This window comes from Xiphophorus hellerii, chromosome 7 (assembly GCF_003331165.1).
Source record: "Xiphophorus hellerii strain 12219 chromosome 7, Xiphophorus_hellerii-4.1, whole genome shotgun sequence".
Classification (NCBI taxonomy): Eukaryota; Metazoa; Chordata; class Actinopteri; order Cyprinodontiformes; family Poeciliidae; genus Xiphophorus; species Xiphophorus hellerii.
The window spans coordinates 23,507,681-23,528,204 of record NC_045678.1 but is presented as its reverse complement, the minus strand read 5'-3'; the positions used below and the strand labels follow the sequence as shown (position 1 = coordinate 23,528,204).

General features: G+C 35.8%; 1 protein-coding gene across 3 annotated transcripts; it reads left to right on the top strand.

Moving 5' to 3' along the window:
• The first annotated feature begins 3,202 nt into the window (after positions 1-3,202).
• gmppaa (GDP-mannose pyrophosphorylase Aa) lies at positions 3,203-15,365 on the top strand. 3 transcript variants are annotated; one of them, XM_032568194.1, is made up of 13 exons: positions 3,203-3,360; positions 4,576-4,673; positions 5,371-5,474; positions 5,666-5,858; positions 5,953-6,012; positions 6,114-6,244; positions 6,392-6,406; positions 9,687-9,821; positions 9,980-10,077; positions 10,163-10,209; positions 11,255-11,347; positions 11,905-12,073; positions 13,301-15,365. In XM_032568194.1, exons 1-13 carry the CDS (start codon positions 3,321-3,323, stop codon positions 13,399-13,401), a joined length of 1,284 nt encoding a protein of 427 aa, XP_032424085.1. In that variant the 5' UTR covers positions 3,203-3,320; the 3' UTR covers positions 13,402-15,365. The 3 variants fall into 3 exon arrangements, with proteins under 3 accessions (XP_032424085.1, XP_032424086.1, XP_032424087.1); XM_032568195.1 differs by lacking the exon at positions 6,392-6,406; XM_032568196.1 differs by lacking the exon at positions 3,203-3,360 and having other exon boundaries at positions 4,588-4,699.
• Positions 15,366-20,524: the final 5,159 nt, after the last annotated feature.

The window sequence follows — 20,524 nt, the reverse complement described above, 5'->3', positions numbered from 1 at the left end:
TCTTAACAGTTCTATATCAATAATTAATGAACAAAAATCAAATATAAACTTTTCTCAATGTCATAATTTAGGCTCAGAGAATTTAGTATTTTAAGCTGTGCATTATTATAGGCCCTGTAGTCAAGGACCGCCTGAGTACTCCACATAATATTTTATGGTTCATAAACCAATAACAGTCTCAAAACTTATGAAAATTAAAAGGACAATGTATCATCCTGTTCACTGAACAATAATCATCACATTTGAATTAAGCAAAACACTAAAATAAATACTTCAGTTAAAGATTATGGCAGAACAAAGACATTTTTGTCTTGGTTAATGTCAAGTTGTCATAACAAAGACAATTTGAATAATGTCAACTTTGTATTAAAAGTGTCATGATTTACCGAATGACACTTTACAACAACAGTCATAAATATTCATGAAAACTTACTCATGTTCATGACAGGTGTTATGACATGCTTATGACAGTGTCAGGACAGTCTTATTCACAACCCGTCAAATAAAGTGTTACTGAAATTATAGAGGAACTGACGGTCAGAATTAATAGTAAATATTAACCTAATATATGCCATTCCTTTTTAATCAAAATGAAATTTAGATTATAAAGATGCAGAACTAGTTCTAGTCTATCACTACAGAATATTAAGATGTTCTTTAATGAGGGAATGAATATTGAAAATATTTGGGTGAGTTTATCAGACTCTCAGAATTAAAAGGAAAATGGGTTTTATGGCTTCATTTTGACCCGAGTCCGTTCATTAATCTGACAGGTAAAAAGAAATATGAGGGGAAAAGTTTAGACCCAACTTTGATCTGCCATCTTTCAGAACCAAAATGGGCGTGTCAGAACCACTGGAACTGAATGTTAAGAATTTAGTATTTATTCACAGTTTGTATCTTCATTAGTTAAAAACCGTCCAAAACTGCAGCAACCTATAAAAAAACATTGTTTAGAAGCACTATAAAAGAAAACAATCTGTTTAGGCGGAGAAGCCGGTGAATAAAATAAATAAATCTTTAAACTTTAGATAGTTTGAAAGTGCTTCACATTCCTCTGCTTCTCCTCCAAAGGATGCCTACACCAGAGCCCCTTCACCCCTTGGTGACTGAAATGTTATTGCATTTTGTTTGATGAAAACTCACACCTTATTTGCATATGTTTGAGTTCTGAACACCAGAACTCAGGAGACTGTTTTACTTCAGGTTATGTTTTAATGAGGAGGAATGAAAGCAGACTCTTCCATTAGAGATGACTGCACACTATTTGCTGTCTTTATGAGTCTTTCAAACTGACAGCTGAGTTATTTTGCTTTCTGCAATAACTCTTAAATAACAACTTAACCTACTTTGTGTTGGTGCAAAAGATTCTCTGAGAAACAAGACAAGGAACTGAAGTTTCAGGTGACAGAGCGTTGTCAGGAAATATTAAGCCAAAATCTGGGGTCATGTACTCACATTTTGTATCACTGCCAGGTTGTATTTCTCATTTATGGGAGTCTGGTTACACTGAACATAATTACATCACAACAACATAGCTTTTGTTTTGATTTGTTTTTTTCTGTTAAGAGAACTTACAAAAGTGTGAATACCTTCAATTATTTTTGGCTTGAATTGATTTAAAAGCTTAGTTTTTAATGTAGTGGCTGATGTGCATATCTTAATGTTTTCTGCATTTTTGTGTTTCAACGTAATGGAAAAACAACAAGGCTGACCAAAACGTTGGACTATCAGAATCAGTATTACTTTGTTGTTGTCCCAGTAGGAAAACTTTTCCTGCACCTTCGTGAAAAACATAAACACAAATACAATCACTGTGTGTTATGCTGAATAATATGAGTTAAAACAACATTTAATTTCGCTTTGGGATTAATATTTACCAGTGAATTGAATTGAAATAAAATAAAATTCAGACAGAAATATCTACAAAGATCATGCTAAAATATAAAAGTCATCACACTCAATCACATTTCAGATATTTAAATAATGGATTGATGAATTCGAGTTTGTCCATTTCTGACTATCTTTCCAGATGGTAAGGCATCAAATCCATCATTAAGGGGACTGGTAAATGTCCTTTTGTGTGACTCTTTAAAAACCTTTCTGTTAAATAAAGTAATTTAGCACCAATAATTTTGTGAAACACTTTTACTGTTTCCTTCATCCTTTATTTCTCTCTTACTAATAAGTTGCTCCACTGGTTATCCTTTGATGAGATCTAAAGGTGGTGGACTGGACTTTTTCTAAAATCTGAACTTTACTTTCTAAAATTGTTGGTTTTGGTGAAATTTAGTTTAGTAAGAATTGATGCACCACATAATATATAATTATAACTGTGTCCTCTGCAAACTTCAAAATATGCATCCCTGTCCAAAGAAAAATGTTTTCAATTAGTTTAATAAATATAATAAAATTAAATTATAAAAGTAACTAAAACTATAAAACAGTGGAGCATAAAGAAGCTGATTGGACTTAAATTGAAGTCAAACTAAAACCGAAGTGAAAAAGTGAGTTCCAGGTGGGATTTTAAAGAATGTATTGGTTCTGCAGAGTGAATGCTGAATGCCAAGAAACACACCAGATAGGTCAGGATTAAAAATGTGGGGACATTTTCAGCAAGTTTAGGCTGCAAAACAACATCCCAACCTTAAAGCATTTCTCTGAGCATTTACTCTAAATAGAAAGAGTATATAACATTTTCCAACCTGTGAAGACTTTGTTGTTCACCTAACCAACAGGAAAGAAGAGCATTAATAGAGAAATTGTTGGAGCTGCAGACATCCACAATTCAGATGAAAGAAGCTGTTAATAGGACACTTGGGCAAGCCACATATCTGGCCTTATTAAATCAGGGGCAACAAGAAAACCATTGTTTAAAGAAAGGCACAAAAGTTTCTACAGTCAAGGTTCATTAATATTTAGGCTGTATGTGCGGTTTTGTTGTGTAAAATAATATAACATGTTGAGTTTTGATGATTTGTATTCATTTCTGTATGTCTTGTAACAAAATACTAAGAAATACATGATTCCATCTTTCTTTATCTTTGACACTTACCAATGATCTGCGTTATAGACAAACATTTAAAGTAACAACCGTTCAAATTCTGTTTTGTTTTACTAAATCTTAAGATATTTTTTAAGATTTCTAGTTTAGAAACTGAACAACGCCTCTTAAATCCCGTTCTGCCACGTACTCTGCTCCGGGTTTTCACGGTAATCTCGTGACGTCACAGGTAGTACGTGGATGCGGAAGTGAGCAGCCAGCTGTTACAGGTTGACATCAGGCAGGTGTTCTGGCACAATACAGCTCCTCGGTCAACATGCTGAAGGCGGTCATTTTAATCGGAGGTCCCCAGAAAGGTGAGAGTCCACCTGCATCCTGTCTCCATAGTCGGTGGTTTTGGTATTATTGAAGGGAAGCTAAGCTGCTAATGCTAACAAACTGGCTGAGCTTGTTTACGTGACTGACGTGGCTTAACCCGAAGACACACAAACCAAGACATCTTCTAGTAATGTTTAATGTCCACACGTCTATGCCCTCAACCTATTTAAAACCGAAGGAGAAACTCTTTTGCAGTTACACTTGTACAAGATTTATTTTGCCACTATAATAGAATAAGTATATCCTATATTCTCCCACAATGGGGACATTTCTGTGCAACAGCAGCAATATGACAGGCAATGCATGTAGATCCACTCAAAAACAGAAATGTATAAAAGCTGAATAAAGAATAAAAGGGCAACATTTCAGCATAAATGCTGTGTTTTTCTAAAAAGAAATGTACAGCTGATGTGAACTTTCTAATGGTAGTGAGGAAGAGACACATCGTTCTGGATCAGCTGCAGGTGTCTGATTGACATTTTGGGCAGACTGGTGAAGACACTATTGCAGTGATCAATGTGAATAAAGATAAACACATGGATGACCTTTTCAAAATCGTGTTGGGACATTAGTCCTTTAATCCTGGAGATATTCTCCAGATGATGGAAGGCCAACTTTGTAACTGTCTTTGTGTCTCTGAAGGTTCAGGTCTGACTTCATCAGTACAACCAGATTTCACACCTGATCACTCATTTCTAGATATAACAACCACATCTGTGTACTCTCAGACGCTATATCTATATTTATGCTGACTCTATATTGTTCCTCTTTAGGTCCAAAAGTAACAACTTCAGTTTCAACTGAAGACAGCTATGGCACTTTCACTTTTTTACACCCTGACTTTTTCTTTTCTTTCTGTGCTTGTAAGGGTTCAAATGGTGACATCGTAAAGTAGAGCTGTGTGTCATCTGTGTATTTATGGTAGCTATTCTTATTACTTATTGTAATTTGAGAAAGTGGGAGCATGTAAATATTAAATAAGAGAGATGCCAAGATGGAACCCTGGTGTACCCCTGATGGGATTTATGTTAGCTCAGATGAAAAGTTACATGTTGTCACAAATAAGTCTCTGTTCTTTAGGTAAGACTCAAATCGGTCCAGTGTTGTTCCAGATAACAATATATTACAATGTTCTGTTAAAGGCAATCTGTTTTTTTTTTCTTTGCTTTTTTTTTTTTTTTTTTGCTTTTCAGGGACAAGATTCAGACCATTGTCTTTTGAAGTTCCCAAACCATTGTTTCCAGTGGCTGGTGTCCCCATGCTTCAGCACCACATTGAGGCGTGTGTCAAGGTGAGTGCCTCTCTCATCAGTCCCAGGTTGTGTATAGATGTACAGTTGCATCTCAATCAACGAGAATTTGTGATTTCTCTCAATTTTGAGAGACTGATAAATTGCATTTATGCACACTGCAATGCAACATGAAATTATATTTTTTTTGGCACTGACCAGTAGTACACTCACTACTAATAATAGTGAAATAATTATTTGTAAACATTGTAGATAATGATGATAGCTTAATGGTGCATTTATTCATCTGTTAAATTATCTTTGCATTTTTACTCGCTGACTATAAATAGTTTTAGTCATTTAATTATTTAGGTTTTAAATTATTCTTCTGGGTCCGGTGTTCTCAGAAAGCATATTATTGGTTAAAACTTGTACATTGTTACATAACTTTACAAAGTGATGCACAGACTGACTGCATGTTTGCTTTTCTGACCCAACTTGACTTTTTCAGTGAGGTTTTTTGAAACTTAAAACGGTCCGTCATTTATTTTATATTAGAGTTATTTAAATCGAGCCACAAACAAATTATTATACCTTTGAATTTAAACCTTTCTTTACCAATTGATGAGCATGTTGCGTGTTAGGGAAAAACCAGCTTTATCCATAATTTTCATGATGTTTTTTTTGACAGTCTTTGTTTCCTTTCAAATAAATTTTCTTGTTCTTTTTCTTTTTGTTTTGTTTTTTGTTTTTTGTTTAGGTACCAAGCCTAAAGGAGATTTTGCTCATCGGCTTTTATCAGCCAAATGAAGAACTGAACCGATTCCTGTTTAATGCGCAGCAGGAGTTTAAAATGTCCATTAGGTGAACAAGAGAGCTTTTATTTTCATCATTAGAGAAATACATAAAAAAAACTGTGGCAACATTTTTCTTTAAAACATACGTATCATCTTTTGTTATTTAAATCCATGGGAAAGGAGGAACTTTACAGCTCTAATGCACCAACATTGCTAAACAATTACAGCTATCGCTTTGTTCCCCTCTCTGCACTGCAGGTATTTACAGGAGTTTGCAGCCCTGGGCACTGGAGGGGGCATTTATCACTTCAGAGATCAGATTCTCTCTGGCAGTCCAGAGGCTTTCTTTGTTCTGAATGCTGATGTTTGCTCAGCGTTTCCTCTCACAGAGATGCTCAACTTCCAGAAAGAGCACGGAGAGCCAAACAGTTTTGTTATTCTAGGGACAACGGTGAGATTTTACGATTAGTGGCCACTGTTGTTTTCCTCACTGTTATTAAAACTTTTCTGTCAGACTCTTAATGTGAAAACTTCTCGACTCTCAGGCAAACAGGAAGCAGTCCATGAATTATGGTTGCATTGTGGAGAACGAGGAAACAAATGAGGTATTCACTGCCCCTTATCTGGTCCACCTAGCCATTCATCAGTGTTAAAACTTTGAAAGACATTGAAAATGAGACTTTAAAATGATAAATTTTTTGTTCAGGTTCTGCATTATGTGGAAAAGCCCAGCACGTTTGTGAGCGATATTATCAACTGTGGTATATACCTGTTTAACCCAGAGATCTTCCAGCACATCGGCGCCGTCTTTCAGAAGAACCAGCAGGACATGTTTCTGTAAGTTGCAGCACTTTTCTCTTTCATGAGGGTCTGAGGCTGCATGTGGATACCATTTTCTCATTTCTTTGATCCTCTTCATTTGTTTACTTTTTTCCATTTCTTCCCTTCTATGCCATGTTTTCTGTTTCCTTATTCAATCATCAGCTATCCATACGATGGGTAAGTTGGTATGTTTAGGCTGTGTGGTGTGACGTTAGAACAACTAGAGTATGTGGCGAGTTTTACTGCACAAAAAGCTGAGATAACAATGGTTTTTGTGTGAATGCTTGCCTAAATCAGTTTTCTAAAGAATGCTTTGTGTTTGTTGTTGAGACTTTTGTTTATAAGGTGGCCCTTTATTTTTTTGAGTAATTTACTTCAAATCAGAGAAGTGGATATCTAATATCTTTTTTGTTGAAAAGAATCCGTGATTCTTCAATCAAATAGATTTTCTTCTAAATAACAAACTATCCAGGATTTGTCTGGATATTCTGTCTCCACCACCTGCTGGTATGTTTGTTTCTTCCTTCAAACGGTTGCCGTCACAACACTTTGATATATTCAGTTGGCTTTAGTTGGTCAGAAAAATCCTGTAGTCTGTGATCCTTCAGCTGGCGCAGTTGTAAGGTGTGTGATCCCCCAACTGCCTTGGTGTGAACACCTATTTTTATCTAAACCTTTGGTAACTATGAAACTTGTGTAGTGTCTCCCTAACGTCAGAATCATTGACAGTACCTTGGAAAGTGATATTTTCCTTCCTGTTTAGGTATTTAGTCAAGAGGAATGACCAAAAATGTCAACGTGCAAAGCTGGTGGAGACTCAACTTCAAAGTGGGACAGATAATTTTAGTAATCAAGTGTTCTATAAATTTTTCTAACGATTAATCTATTAATAAAAAAAAAAAAAATTGGGGAATTGTACAGATTTTTTATGTAACAACACTGTGTTAATATGCAACTAAATATTTCAGTTGTTTTTTTAAAATAAGAAAACAAAACATTTAGTGCTGAAAACTCAATAACATAGCATTCCTTAGTGAAACTGAACCAGGTGAAGATAAAGCTGTTCCACTTGAGGAGTTTTGGGTGAAACATACAAAGTTGTTTTTATCCTAAATGCAAAATGTAGATATAATTCATACAATTTTGGCTTAATTACTGCTCCGAATAAGCTGTTCTTTCAGCAAATGGCCTTTTTTGAGTCTGTATTCTCCTGTTTACAATCAATTACTAAATTAGTTGAAGATTAATCTGATTAATCGTTTCAGCCCTACTTCAAAGGCTTGAATGAGACAATATGATAAAGGTCAAAGGGTGTGAATACTTTTACATACATTCTAGACTTTAGTATTTTTTATCATTATTTATCTGTATGATTCATGTAAAATGCCTAACAACCAAGAGAGACAAACTTATGCACAATGGTCTAACGCATTTTACAAAATGGTTTAAAGGCATAAAATGGAAATAAACTGGCAAAGGGGCAAATTGATGTGGAGTGCATTTGTTTAGTCTAGAATAATATTTATAGTGTTGGAGTCAGAGCAGAGTAGGTGAAATTTTGTTGGGGATCCTCTATGCCTTTTTTTTTGTTTGTTTTATTCTTAACTTTAGAACATTTTACCCTCCTTCATGTAATGCTTGCAGCTGTTTACATACGCTTAAACACCACACTGCTCTCACAATGGAACACAAAGGACATTTAAGAAATCTGAGGAAAAGACAACCCGCACCATGAATAATTCACCTGCTAACATCAATGGACCTTAACTGGAGCGGGTGCTGAATCAGCAAACTTTGGAGCACATCAGAGATTCTTGATAGAAATGAGAAGGACTTTACTGCAGTCTCTCGGGGATTGCTCTGCTTTTTCTCACATCCACTCTTCTCTTAGCAAGTCTTCGATTATGGGTTTGATCCTTTAAAATATTCTTTTTCATCAATATTTAAGACTCTCTTTGATCTTACAATGCACCAAGTCAGATACCCTGATTAATATGGAGAATGTAAACTCTTCTTTAAGACTTTTTTTTGGGAGGGGTTACCACCAAGTAATTAGCTTTGGTTTCACCACTGAAGCCATCAAAGTCTACATGCCTTTTATGTGTCTCATCTGAAACTGCAGGCTAGATAACAGTTTAATCATAGCTGTGTTTTATTTGTTAAAGAAAAGCGTCTTTCGGAGGAATCTGGGTTACTGGGGACAGCATGTGACATAGATATAGAGCGGGTGCTCCATGTACAGAGGCTAATAATAATATATAATAATAATAGGTTTGATTCCTAACCTTGAAACCTTTGCAGCATGATCCTTTTTTCTTATTGCCTGTTTGATTCTCGTCAATAAATGTTTTGCAGCAAAATCTTAAAATAATGGAAGAAAAACTAGATAATTTTGTTACTGGGTTGTGTTTTTGTTTGCAAGTTATGTCTTAAAAGTGGATAAAATATCCTTTTTTTGTTTTAAGCATTTGAATATAACAATGTAATTGAGGTTCCTGTGCAACCTGCAGCTGGATTTGTTTATTTATTTGGATCTCTATTCACTATTGCCATGACAATGTGAGGTCCACATCATAAAAATGACATTTATAACACAACTTATACAACAATAGTTTCTATGCATATTGATTCATAAATGTGCAATTTTACCACTTTACATAATAAAATAATTAAACAGGAGTTTCATGTTTTCATTTATCTAAAAATGGCCGCCTTTTGTCCATCAGTCCTTTTGCGTAATGAAAGAGTAAAAACATCTTACAGCAGGCTGTGTATTAAAAATGTGGCTAAATAAAAGTTGATTAAAACCAATATTTCTTTAAAAGAAAGAAAAAGCATAGCAGGGTAATTTCAACCTTAACCTTTGTGCATACTGATAATATTTATGTATATGGAACAGCTCAGTTGGACTAATTGTTTGGCTATTTTTTTCTGAATCGGGTTTAGAGTGACATCTTCTTCTTAAATTGACGCAAACACAATGGTTCTTGGAAACTGATGCCGCTGTAATGTGTTCCAGCCCACAACCCAAAGCTTTTCATTGCATGCTTCACGTCTCCTTTGCTTTTTAGTGATTGCTTTATATCACAACATACATGTTTGTCACAATTATTATCACAGTTTTAGGTCAATTCCTTTAATTTTTATGAAGACCTTTCATGACATACTGCCATGTTTCACAAGGTTTTTTAGAAAATTCAAATGCAATGATTGTTTTGGAAACATTCTATTTTTATGTGGACAAGCCTTGAAAACTTTAGTTGCCGTTTACGTACCACCAATTTATTTTAAGTAGCTTGTGCAGAAGAAATAAAAAAAAAACTCTTGAGTGGGAAGGACAAAAAAACTGCCGTTAGCCCAAATGCCCACGTTGTCCTAAAACTTCATAAAGTTTTTATGAATTGTTGCCTAAACTTTTGAAGTTCTCAGCCTAAGTCTGACAATCTGTTTGTTGCAGAGAGGAGCCAGCCAACGGCTGGCACAGAGCGGAAGCCATCAGGCTGGAGCAGGACATATTTACTGCCCTGGCCGGACAGGGCAAACTCTACGTCTACAAAACTCTCAGCTTCTGGAGCCAGATTAAATCTGCAGGGTGAGTGAAACATTTTTACCTGCCGCATCACAGACATCGTGATCTTTTAGGTTGTCACGGCAAATCTGGTAACCCACTCAGTTGTGAGTCATTCAGATGAGAATCTGATTTGTTTCTGCTTTTGTTTGCTGTCAAACTATTTTTGTTCCATTTCACAGGTCTGCAATTTATGCCAGTCGATTGTACCTCAATCAATATCACACAACTCACCCTGAAAGACTGGCTCCTAATAAAGAGGGAGGACCCAAAATAACTGGTACGACTTATAAACTTGCTGTGCATCCACCCCAAAAAATATTGACTGGTACACGTCAACTCACACTCACTTTCCTTCTGCCCAGGTAATGTCTATATTCATCCTACGGCCAATATCGATCCCACTGCTGTGGTAAGAACTCTAAATAGAAACACAATGCCTCTGTTTAAATACAGCAATGTAACAGTAGCCAAGAAGACATCAAATACAGCAGAGGCAGACTTAGTCATACTGGGGCGTGGGATCCCTCTACTTTATTATTGCATGCATTTCTAACACTTATTGGTATAAAACCTACTGGTAGGTGATTGTTGCTTATTGCTACAAGTCGGCTTCATCTGTTAAGTGGTGGTGCTCTCAAAATCTCACTTGTTAGCCTCTTGTTTTTGAAGCAATGCGATCGTGGTTCTGTTGATCGAGGTCAGAGGTGACCAGTTTGTTTTCCCAAAAAGTCACATGAGTAACTTTAATTGTTGCTGAGGGCTTCCTCATTGTCCTCTACTGGTAACAGTCAGTGCAACTAAACATAAATAAACTCCAAGGTGCCTCACTGACAACTGAAACTTTACATTATGTAACTGTAAACAATTGTCAACAAATGAAATATGTGCAAGTTCTTGTCTCTTTTTATATGTTTAGTCTAAAAACAGTAATAATGTTTATTCAAGAGGAAACCCCTAAAAATAGCAGTATATCATTATAATATTATTATTATTATTATTATTATTATTATTATTATTATTATTATTATTATATTGTTAGATATAATACAATATAATATAATAAATATTATATTACTATTTATTTATATATAAATAAATTATTTATTTATTTATTATCCTATATTATCTTGAGCAATGCTACTAGTATCTGTGGGGAGCATCTGCTGTTGTCCAACTGACTAAATATTACATTAGTATGTAAAATGCAAGTTCATCACACATGAAATATATTAGGCAACAGTTTTTGCCTAGAATTTGTTTGTGAGAATAGCTATAAAAGTCTAGATTATTTTCCGTTTTGACTCCTCATGATTCAGTCTGCCTCTCAGATAATTAGTTAACTTTTTCCATAGTTGTGCAATGGACTAGTGAAATGTTACCCTGCCATGTATTTTGTTGTGATGAGTTTGGGTTCTTTTTATTTTTTTTATTTGCTTTTGTATTTATTTTTGCAGTTAGGTCCCAACGTCTCCATTGGCACTGGTGTTACTATCGGTGCCGGGGTCAGAGTGCGAGAATCAGTCATTCTTCATGGTGCAAACCTACAGGTAAGCCATTCTGTTCACTGAACTCTGAAGTGAAACGTTATTATAATGTTTTCTTTTAATTTAATATTTTCTTACCGAGTAAAAATGTTGCATTTTGCTTAATATTAAGGTGGCCTTAGAGCTAAAAATGAAACTGTCTTTATATTTTAGTGCCAACATTATCTATCCTTCGCATCTGACATCCCTAAAGTACATCATCACCCTCATCTGTCTCCAAAAATATTGTTGCCACTGCCTGGCACAAAGATGTCATGGTTAACGATTTTCAGGCTGCTATAATTTAATCCCACGTCTCCTGTGAAGACCGGGGGACATTTAAACTGGATTTATTCCACTGGAGATTTATTGGCTTTCATTGCATAATGCATACAAGGCCAAATTCTTAGTTGATGTATTCCTCTAAATAAACGCTCCCTGCTGGATGTCTCAATATTATTTTACTGAATATCTGAAATCCATTGATGTTTTAGTCAAAGTACAATCAGCTGTTAATTAATTCTTGATTACAAATGATTGTTACCTTATTGGGTCTTTTTTATTATTGCATTCTTTTTCAGGATCAGTGCTGTGTTTTGAACAGCATTGTGGGTTGGGATAGTACCATAGGCAAGTGGGCAAGAGTAGAAGGAACTCCCAGTGACCCAAACCCAAATGATCCATTTGCAAAGATTGACAGCGAGACGCTCTTCAGAGATGGAAAACTCACACCTTCTATAACTATTCTTGGTAAGCCTCACTGAATGTCTTTGTTTGTGACATTATGTGTATTACCCATGTCGGACACAAATGAAGTGGAGGGCTCTACTTCCTAACTAGGTAACCTCTAAAGGCTGGTTGCCTCGGATTTTATTTCAGTTCATCAGAGTAAATTGGGCTGTAGGCAAAACACTTTCATCAAATGTTTATTTTTGAAAACCGCACATCACTTACCTTCTCCTTCACAACTTTCTGTTAGTCTATAAGGCTGCGTTCACACTGGAGCTCGAAGTGACCCAATTCCGATTTTCTTTTTTTTGTCAAGTCGGATTTTTTGCCGTGACCTTTCGCACTTCCAAATATATGCGGCTAGTATGTGATCTCCATTGTGAAATGCGAACAACCTGAAAGTGTCCCGCATGCGCAGTAGAGGGCGCAATAATGTCAGCGTTCTCAGTGTTTTGCCAACTGCCATAAAAAGAAGAAATGCTCAGTGTTTGCGGAAGTACACATGGATGCTAACAGTGGAGCATAGCTTATGATCTTGAAATTGTTGTCCAACCGGAACCAGCACTTTAACAACTTAATCCTCATGTAGTCCATCATGGTTGTTGTTTTTCTTCCCATTTGCGCGTATGAGGACGCAGAATAGTGACGTTTGTCGAGTATCAATGACGTTCAGGTCGGATGAACGCGACCTGGACGTTGGGTCACATTTGAATCGGATACGTATCGGCTAACCAAGTGGCCTGGGTCGCATTCGAAAAGAATCCGAAAGTCTTGAAAAGATCAGATGCAGTTCGCATTAAGTAAAGAAATCAGAATTGGGTCACTTCAGGATGCAGTGTGAACGCAACCTGAGTAAGTGAGTAAAACTTTGTTTTACAAAGCATTTTTCAAGATATAGATATTACAACATACTTCAATATAGGCACTAGGTAATAGTGCATAAAATCCCAAAAGAATTAATAAAAAGCAGATTAAAAATATGTTTTTAACTGGCTTTTAGGAGTGATAGCCAGTCAAGTCCAGAGACACAAAATCAGAAAATCCCCATCAGTTAGATTGAATTTGTAGTCATGAAATAAGTTGTGTACTGTACATTAATGGTGATTAATTTTTAATAGAGCAAAGGACAGAACTTTTTGAAGCGCTGCATCCAATTTAAATTTCTCTTATCACACTGACTGTGTTTTGACTGAGGATTCATTTTTTTGTTTTCTGCACAGGATTTAAAGCTCTTTTCTTTCTCCTCAGGTTGCAACGTGACCATTCCTTCTGAGGTGATCATACTGAACTCGATTGTGCTTCCACACAAAGATCTGAACCGCGGCTTCAAAAACCAAATCATCCTTTAGTATCTGCTTCACTTCTGTTCCCGTCAACAATGAAGGCTGCTGCTGGCCAAGCCCTGGCTCTGATGGAGAGTTACTGTACATAAGATGTTTAAGATGGATATGAAAAGCCTTCATTAAACTGTTTTTGAAAAATAGGTGTTTATATATTTGTTCTTAAGAATTTATGCAACACTGGGCAGCCACATGCATGTTGATTTACCTTGAGTCATGCCAGTCATCTCACTATACAGTATATTTTATTAGACTCGCTCTTCTCTCGGCAATTTTCACTTGTCAACCTAAATGTGAGGGGTAATTCTTTAAAATAATAAAACAAAACCTCTGGTAATTTAATGTGATCACTTTTTATCCAAAACATTGATCGAAAGCTTTTAGTGGCTTCCTTGTTAGACTCATGAAATTGACTACCATCAAAAAAATCAGCAGGATTTAAGACTTGTGCTGCAATCAAGTAGCATTGCCTTTCTAAATGTGGATTTGCTCCACCTCTGTACCATGCATACTTAAACAGAGCCTTGGCAATCACTGGAGAAGCTGCTCCAAATTATTCCTTTAGCTTCTTTAACATTTACTTATTAAGCCCTTGAGCTCTCGTGATCACTTCAGCAGTTTTGTTCAAATTAGTGCAACAAGAGTCTCTACTAGAGATGAAAATTTTGGTGCTGGAGCAGCTGCGTAATGATTTAATCATGTCTGTTAATGTACAGTATTTTCCTGTGTTGATTTGAGGTTTGTTTTTATTAACTGTCTTAATGGAGATGGCTCTCTGTTGGCCTTTACTGCGGTTTGCAGGAATCTCATCAGCACAGATCAAACTTAAACGTTAGAGGCGATCCTAAAAATCATTAGACTTTCCTCTCCTACAATTGTTGAATTCACACATGAAGGTTAATGAAAATACAAATATAGAGCAATTATCTGTAATGGTATTGCTTGAAAATCCTAAATGTTGAGACACTTGGCAGTTTTTCTTTCTTGCAGAATAATGAAATTCTTAAAATATATTTTTACAACATTTCTTTGGTTGTTTTTGCAAACTTTTTCTTCAATCAATAATTCATTCTTAAAATTTTATTCACTTTTGAAATTGGCAAAAAGAAATACATTTTTATATACTGTATTTTGCGACTGATTGTTTTGCAATCTGCTTTTCTTATTCATGACACTGATGGAAACGTCTGCATCCAAACAAGAATAATGCAGGTGGATCTTGAAGTAGAAAATTATCAAAATGGGCGTTAATTTCTGTAATTTGTTTCAAATGTGAGTTACTAACTGTTACATGATAATTAAGGTCAGAGGTCTGCAACTTGTGGCCATAAAGCTGCAAAAGGCTCTTTAAACCTTCGACAGTGGCTACTAATAACTTTGAACCCACAAATGTTTTAGAATTTGTTATAACTAATGCAGCTTTTAGCAATTTATTCATGATTTTTATGGAATAATTACATCATTGAATTTTTAGTTATGTGTTGTTGTTTTTCTTTTTACTATTTATCGCAAATCTCAACATTACATAGAAGAAAATATGTATCCATACTCTTTTTAAAGGTTTTTTTTTTAAGATAAAAAATGAGTAAATATGGTTCTTTAACTATTTTTCTTTGGTAGATATTTATTAAAAATTATACTATGTTTTTAAGGTTAACATTCGCAGCTGTAAGGTAGTTTTATTTACCTAGAATGGAGGTAAAAATGGGTTTTTGGATTGTCAAGGTTAAAAACCCATGGTGTAGTAGGCCATGGCCCCACATTTTGGTTTAAAATCTATTTAGTTTTGGTCTTATTATATGTTGTCATTTTCTGATATACTTTATTTCTGGTTTCTATTCGCTGTAATCAATACATCGTAACCATTGAAGCACTTGAAATGTGTCACTCTGTTTCATGACTTGTTGAATTAGTGAAGTAAATGTACTTTTCAAAGACCTTCTGATTTATTAAAGTGGACACACTATGACCAACTTCAGTGCCATCATAACTTCATTTGTTATGTGATAAAAAGTAGTTCAAGACTCTTACCATAATGGCAGCCTGGCAAATGTCTGACTGGCCAAAATTAGCCCATAAAAATATCTGTTCACTTTATTTTAACTATGATTTATCTGGATACTCAACCTTGATACATGAAACATCTTGTCATATGTATTCCTTCATGTAGGTTGCTGCATATTCTTCAGATTTTGTCACTAAGTATAATTTAAGTGATTAATAAATGTATAAGCCATTACAGAGTCTGTAATTCCTTTGATAAAAAATATATATTTTTGAGCTCCATCAGACATTATTATGTACGTATTTTGATGCTTTTTTCATCTAGAAGCTGAAAAAGTCACTGACAGAACAGAATGAATGAATTATAGGGAAAGACTAAGTTTATTTATGTGAACTGAATAACTTTTCACAGACTCTAATCTGAGCTTAATAAATTTTGCACAGAATAATGAGCGAAAATCTACATAATTCTCAATGTGCAAAACTGATAGAGACATAAACCCAGAAAACAATAAAAAATGTTGACTTAGTGAGTCTTAAATACAAATGCAAGACACACTTGTCAGAGTTCTGCTTATAATACGTTTGCCAAAGAACATATATTCTAGACTATATCATGGTGTAGCTGTTGGTACTGTTGCCTTACACCAGTGGTTCCCAAAGATTTTCTTCTGGGCCCCCCTATAGATTACAATAAAATCCCCCAAAAAATGAAAGAAAAAAAAAAATCAACTGGGCACACACATCGTTCAACCAGACATAAACCTGTACACATATTTTATTTTCAAACTCCACTGAAGTTTATTTCACACTTCAGGTAGCAACAAAACACAACAAACCATCTTTACAAACACGTTTGTGTAACTGTTGTTTTTTTTTTTTTTTCATTCATTCATACCGCTTCCCGCGCCTCCTCTGCAATGGCACTGCGCCCCCCCCAGGGGGCGCGCCCCACACTTTGGGAACCACTGCCGTACACCAAGAAGGTTCAAGGTTTAAATCCTGGCCTTTCTGTATTTTTGCTGGGATGTTTGTGATATCTTACCTCATGACGCCCCCAACCTCCCTGCCAGTGGCTGCTGCAGATGGAAACCCTTCTGCTTGTGACCCTAAATTCACTGAGTACAGATAACTGGCAGGTGTTTCCTTATCCTCTCGTTTCTCAATTATGCTCCGATTTATGTTAGTCTATTACATAAAAATCTCCCTAAAAATAAACTTTAGGTCATATCATCTAAAAACATGAAAATGGTGAACAAATATGCTTTCATGGCTGACTTTTAAAAAATCCCTAAACAAAAACTGAGATGTTTGTAAGTTCAGCAGACAGACATGTCTGCTTGGGATGATGGTGGAAAGATAAACTCAGCACCTCTTTTTATTTACTTCCAGGCGCCGTGTGAGTGTGTTCTCAGGAGGTGAACGTACAACTGGCTGCAGGCAAAGGTCCAGGGATGTTTCCACTCGAGAGGACTGGTGGAGAGTTCCTGTCTGGATACCAAACGGCTGATAAGGATGATGACTCACAAAAGCCTATAGGAGTGACAAATGAGCTGTCAAATAGAAGCCGACATTTCGCCTTCTCAGATTCATATGCTACAGAGAAATAACGCCGTACTGCCATGCATCACTGGTAAAAGCTAATCTTTTCTTAAACTGTCCTCTGAAATATCTGAACGTGCCAGTTCTTTACAGAGGTGGAAAATAGACATTTGTTTCTACCCAGCAAGTGCGGAGGAAGGCAAAAAATTACTGTCTTTGATGAATGCAACTCACCTTCAAACTGAAAAGATATGATTTCAAAAAACTTCTGACCCATTGCGACTTAAACGAGCCTCCATGGATCAGACTTATTTATTCAGCATAAACCAAAAATACTGACTTTACTTCCTGGCTTTCGTCTCTTGATGCACCCCGGGGACATCTTGTGTTCTCCATAGTGATGCACACAAACCAGATCCTCCATATTATCCCAAAACAAAACCAGATTGAGCTGACAGGGCCATCTTCCTCCATCGGTCTGTGGTCCAAGGCCGAAGCTTTTGTGTCCAGGAGAAAAAAATTAAGAGACCACTTAAAATGATCAGGTTCTCTGATTTTACTTTCTATAGGTAAATGTTTGAGTAAAATGAACATTGTTCTTTTACTCTATGAACTGCTGACAACATGTCTCTGAAATTCCGAGCAAAATTTTTTTTTTTATTTGAGAAATGGTCAAAATAACAAAAAGGTTGGGGTGCTTTCCGACCTCAAATAATGCAAAGAAAACAACAATACTAACGTTTTAACTCAGAAAGAGTTCAGAAATCAATATTTGGTGGAATAACCAGGTTTTCAATGGGGTTCAGTGCAGTGGGCTCTTCATTTTCAAAGAGCTGTAGGCGCCTTCACTATCCATACCACGGCAATCAGAATAAGCATTACATTTTTGTCAGTTTTAGCTATAGAAGTTCAGCTGGATATAGCTCCCATATTTATATTTATACACAATATCTATATCTCTTGCTATAACCCCTTATAGTCCATACATACATAGTCTTGTACATCTGTAAATAAATATTTATATCTCGCAGAGCACTTCTGGATAGATGCAAACTACATCTCGTTGCTTGTACTTGTGACAGTGCAATGACAATAAACTTGAATTCTATTCTATTCTAACATGGTCCAGCTTTCGATAAGCATGTTCATCAACAAACCTTGGTTATAAAATGGTAACGGTAATGATAATATAAAAGAAACTGGCCTCTGCAAACTCGAAATTCAAGAACACATCGGAAATATGTTTCCTGGAACTCCAGTGAACAGCAAAATGCTGAAAACATGAAATAATGGTGATCCTTATCAAGAGTGGCCAGCCTACTAGTATTACTTCAAGGGCACATTGGATATCAGAAAATGGCTCAGAAAGACGTCTAAAGCACTGCAGGCCTCTCTTGTCTCTGTTTAGCTCATTGTTAGTAAAGGGCAAAGGGAATCCATGGTAGGGTTTCAATGCTACAACTGGTGAAAAATAACACAGACTCATCTCAAAACATCTTGATACTCCCCCAAAATTTTGGGAAAATATTGAGCCAAGAGCAGAAGGTTTGCCTCCTAGTGCGTCTGGCATAAAACTCACCGAACATTGATTTCCAAAGAAGAAAATCATCCCAACGGGGAAATATGATGCTGGTAGTATGATAGCCTGGAGCTTCTTTACTTGTGCTGAATATCAAGTTCACCTCTGGATGGCTCAACAAAACCCAAAATTTAGGTTTTTGAGTGACCTAGTCAAAGTCCAGTCTCGCATCTGAGATTCTCAACCATGAGCTTAAGCAGTCCATTCATGCTCTAAACGCAATTAAAACAATTCAGCAGAGCAAACATTTTGATACAAAGGAGTCATTCCCTGTTATCTCAAATGCCTGAAAGCAGCTGCTGCTGCTGAAGGTGGAAAATGAAAAGATTTGCTTTAACATGTTAAAATAAACTCTTTCTTCAGTCTGAGAGGTATAGTAACTGAATCAAGATACTCCAACATAAGTTCAAATTTCTATCTATCAGTGTTTATGGTCTTCACAGCTTTAGATAGCAACAATATAACGTCTTCCTGAAGGTGAACTGATAAAACTGATTGTTTTTACTGGACTCTGGTATTAGTTACAGAAGAGAAAAATGTATTTTAGCTCCACTGTCTGTTTTTCTCTCTGTATATTTTGGCAACTGTAACATAAAGAACCAGAGCCAAGCCAGAATCTGTGCTCTGAACACATCTTAGTTCCACTTCTCAGCAGACTAAACCTGCATAAACTCCCCTGTTTTCTCCCTGGTCAAACAATTCTTTAGCAGAGGATTACACACCAAGTCTGAAATGAAAAACACAGTCAGAAAAATGTGTCCGCCGACAACTCCTCGAACAAAAATGTGGCTATTTTTATTTTTCCTGTTTACACAGAATGCTCTAATAAGCTTCTTAAGAGATATGCTTATAATTTATTTTATTGTAGAGTTAATATTAAAGTTTTCTTCAGTTTTTACAAATGGAAATGGATCGCAGCTCCATCCTGAAGGATAATAACAAAATGGAGTTGAGATTTAAAGAAAAGGGAGGATATTTTTGACTAAAGCAAAAGAAAACAAGATTAATGCAATTAATAGCAGCAGAATTTTTTTAAGAAAAGTTGATTTTGACTGTGCATAAAAGAAGCAAGAAAGATTTTCACATGTACCCATTAAAAGCTTCACATTCATTTTGAACATCTAATTGCATCTGTTTAATAAATATGAAAAAACGTGTTTCGTTTAATCTATTGTGGTTCAAATACAGAACAACACGCAGCCCCTGTACTTGCGGTCAATAGTCCTTCAGCAAGCTGCAGAGAAAACCTGCTTTTTGGAGCCGTTAACAAGTTCCTGACATAATTCTGCCCAGATCATTATCATCGGATTTCACGGCGCTTATCTGAATCAGCTGATTTCCTGACACAGAGTGAGATTTTAATCATAGGACAATCATTTTCAATGTGGTTGATTCCTCTGGCATTCCAGAAACTTAATATTAACCCGCCTCACCATTCTAAAACGGGTTTTGATGATGGGATCATTGATTTGTTGGAAAACCTAATTGAATCCGTGATTCAACCAGTGACTTCTGCAGTGTTTTATTGTTACTGGAAAGTATCTGGACTGTGTCTGAACATCCACCAATTTCCTTTGATTTGATGGTGACCACTTGGGCAAAATTGTTTAAATTTGGGTCCAATGGGGTTTTTAAACAGAACAATGTTCTCAAACACACATCAATGCTGGCTATAGGGTAAAAAAAAGACTACCAGTGAGGTCTTTGCAAAGAAACCAACCACTTTAACCAAACGCTTTCAAATTTGCAGATATGAGTCAATTATCCAGCCAGAAGTTTGTTGCAACTAGAAGTTTGTTGATGGTCGCAACGAAATTCTACCCCAAACCGAGATTTTACAAAAGACAGTTTTAGATTCATGGGAAAAAAGGGAAAAAATAAATAAAAATATGGAGAATAGGTTCAATACTCATATATTACATATAGTTTCAATTATTGCTTCGTAAGAACCTAAAATTTTGTGTCACGTATTAAAATAGTACATAAGATCAATTAAAAGAGATATTT

What these genes read in the sequence shown, in the direction of transcription:
- gmppaa (XM_032568194.1), top strand. Translation starts at nt 3,321, where the DNA reads ATGCTGAAGGCGGTCATTTTAATCGGAGGTCCCCAGAAAG. An exon ending in AATCGGAGGTCCCCAGAAAG is followed by an intron (nt 3,361 to 4,575) that starts GTGAGAGTCCAC and finishes TTTGCTTTTCAG; the next exon opens with GGACAAGATTCAGACCATTG. An exon ending in ACATTGAGGCGTGTGTCAAG is followed by an intron (nt 4,674 to 5,370) that starts GTGAGTGCCTCT and finishes TTTTTTGTTTAG; the next exon opens with GTACCAAGCCTAAAGGAGAT.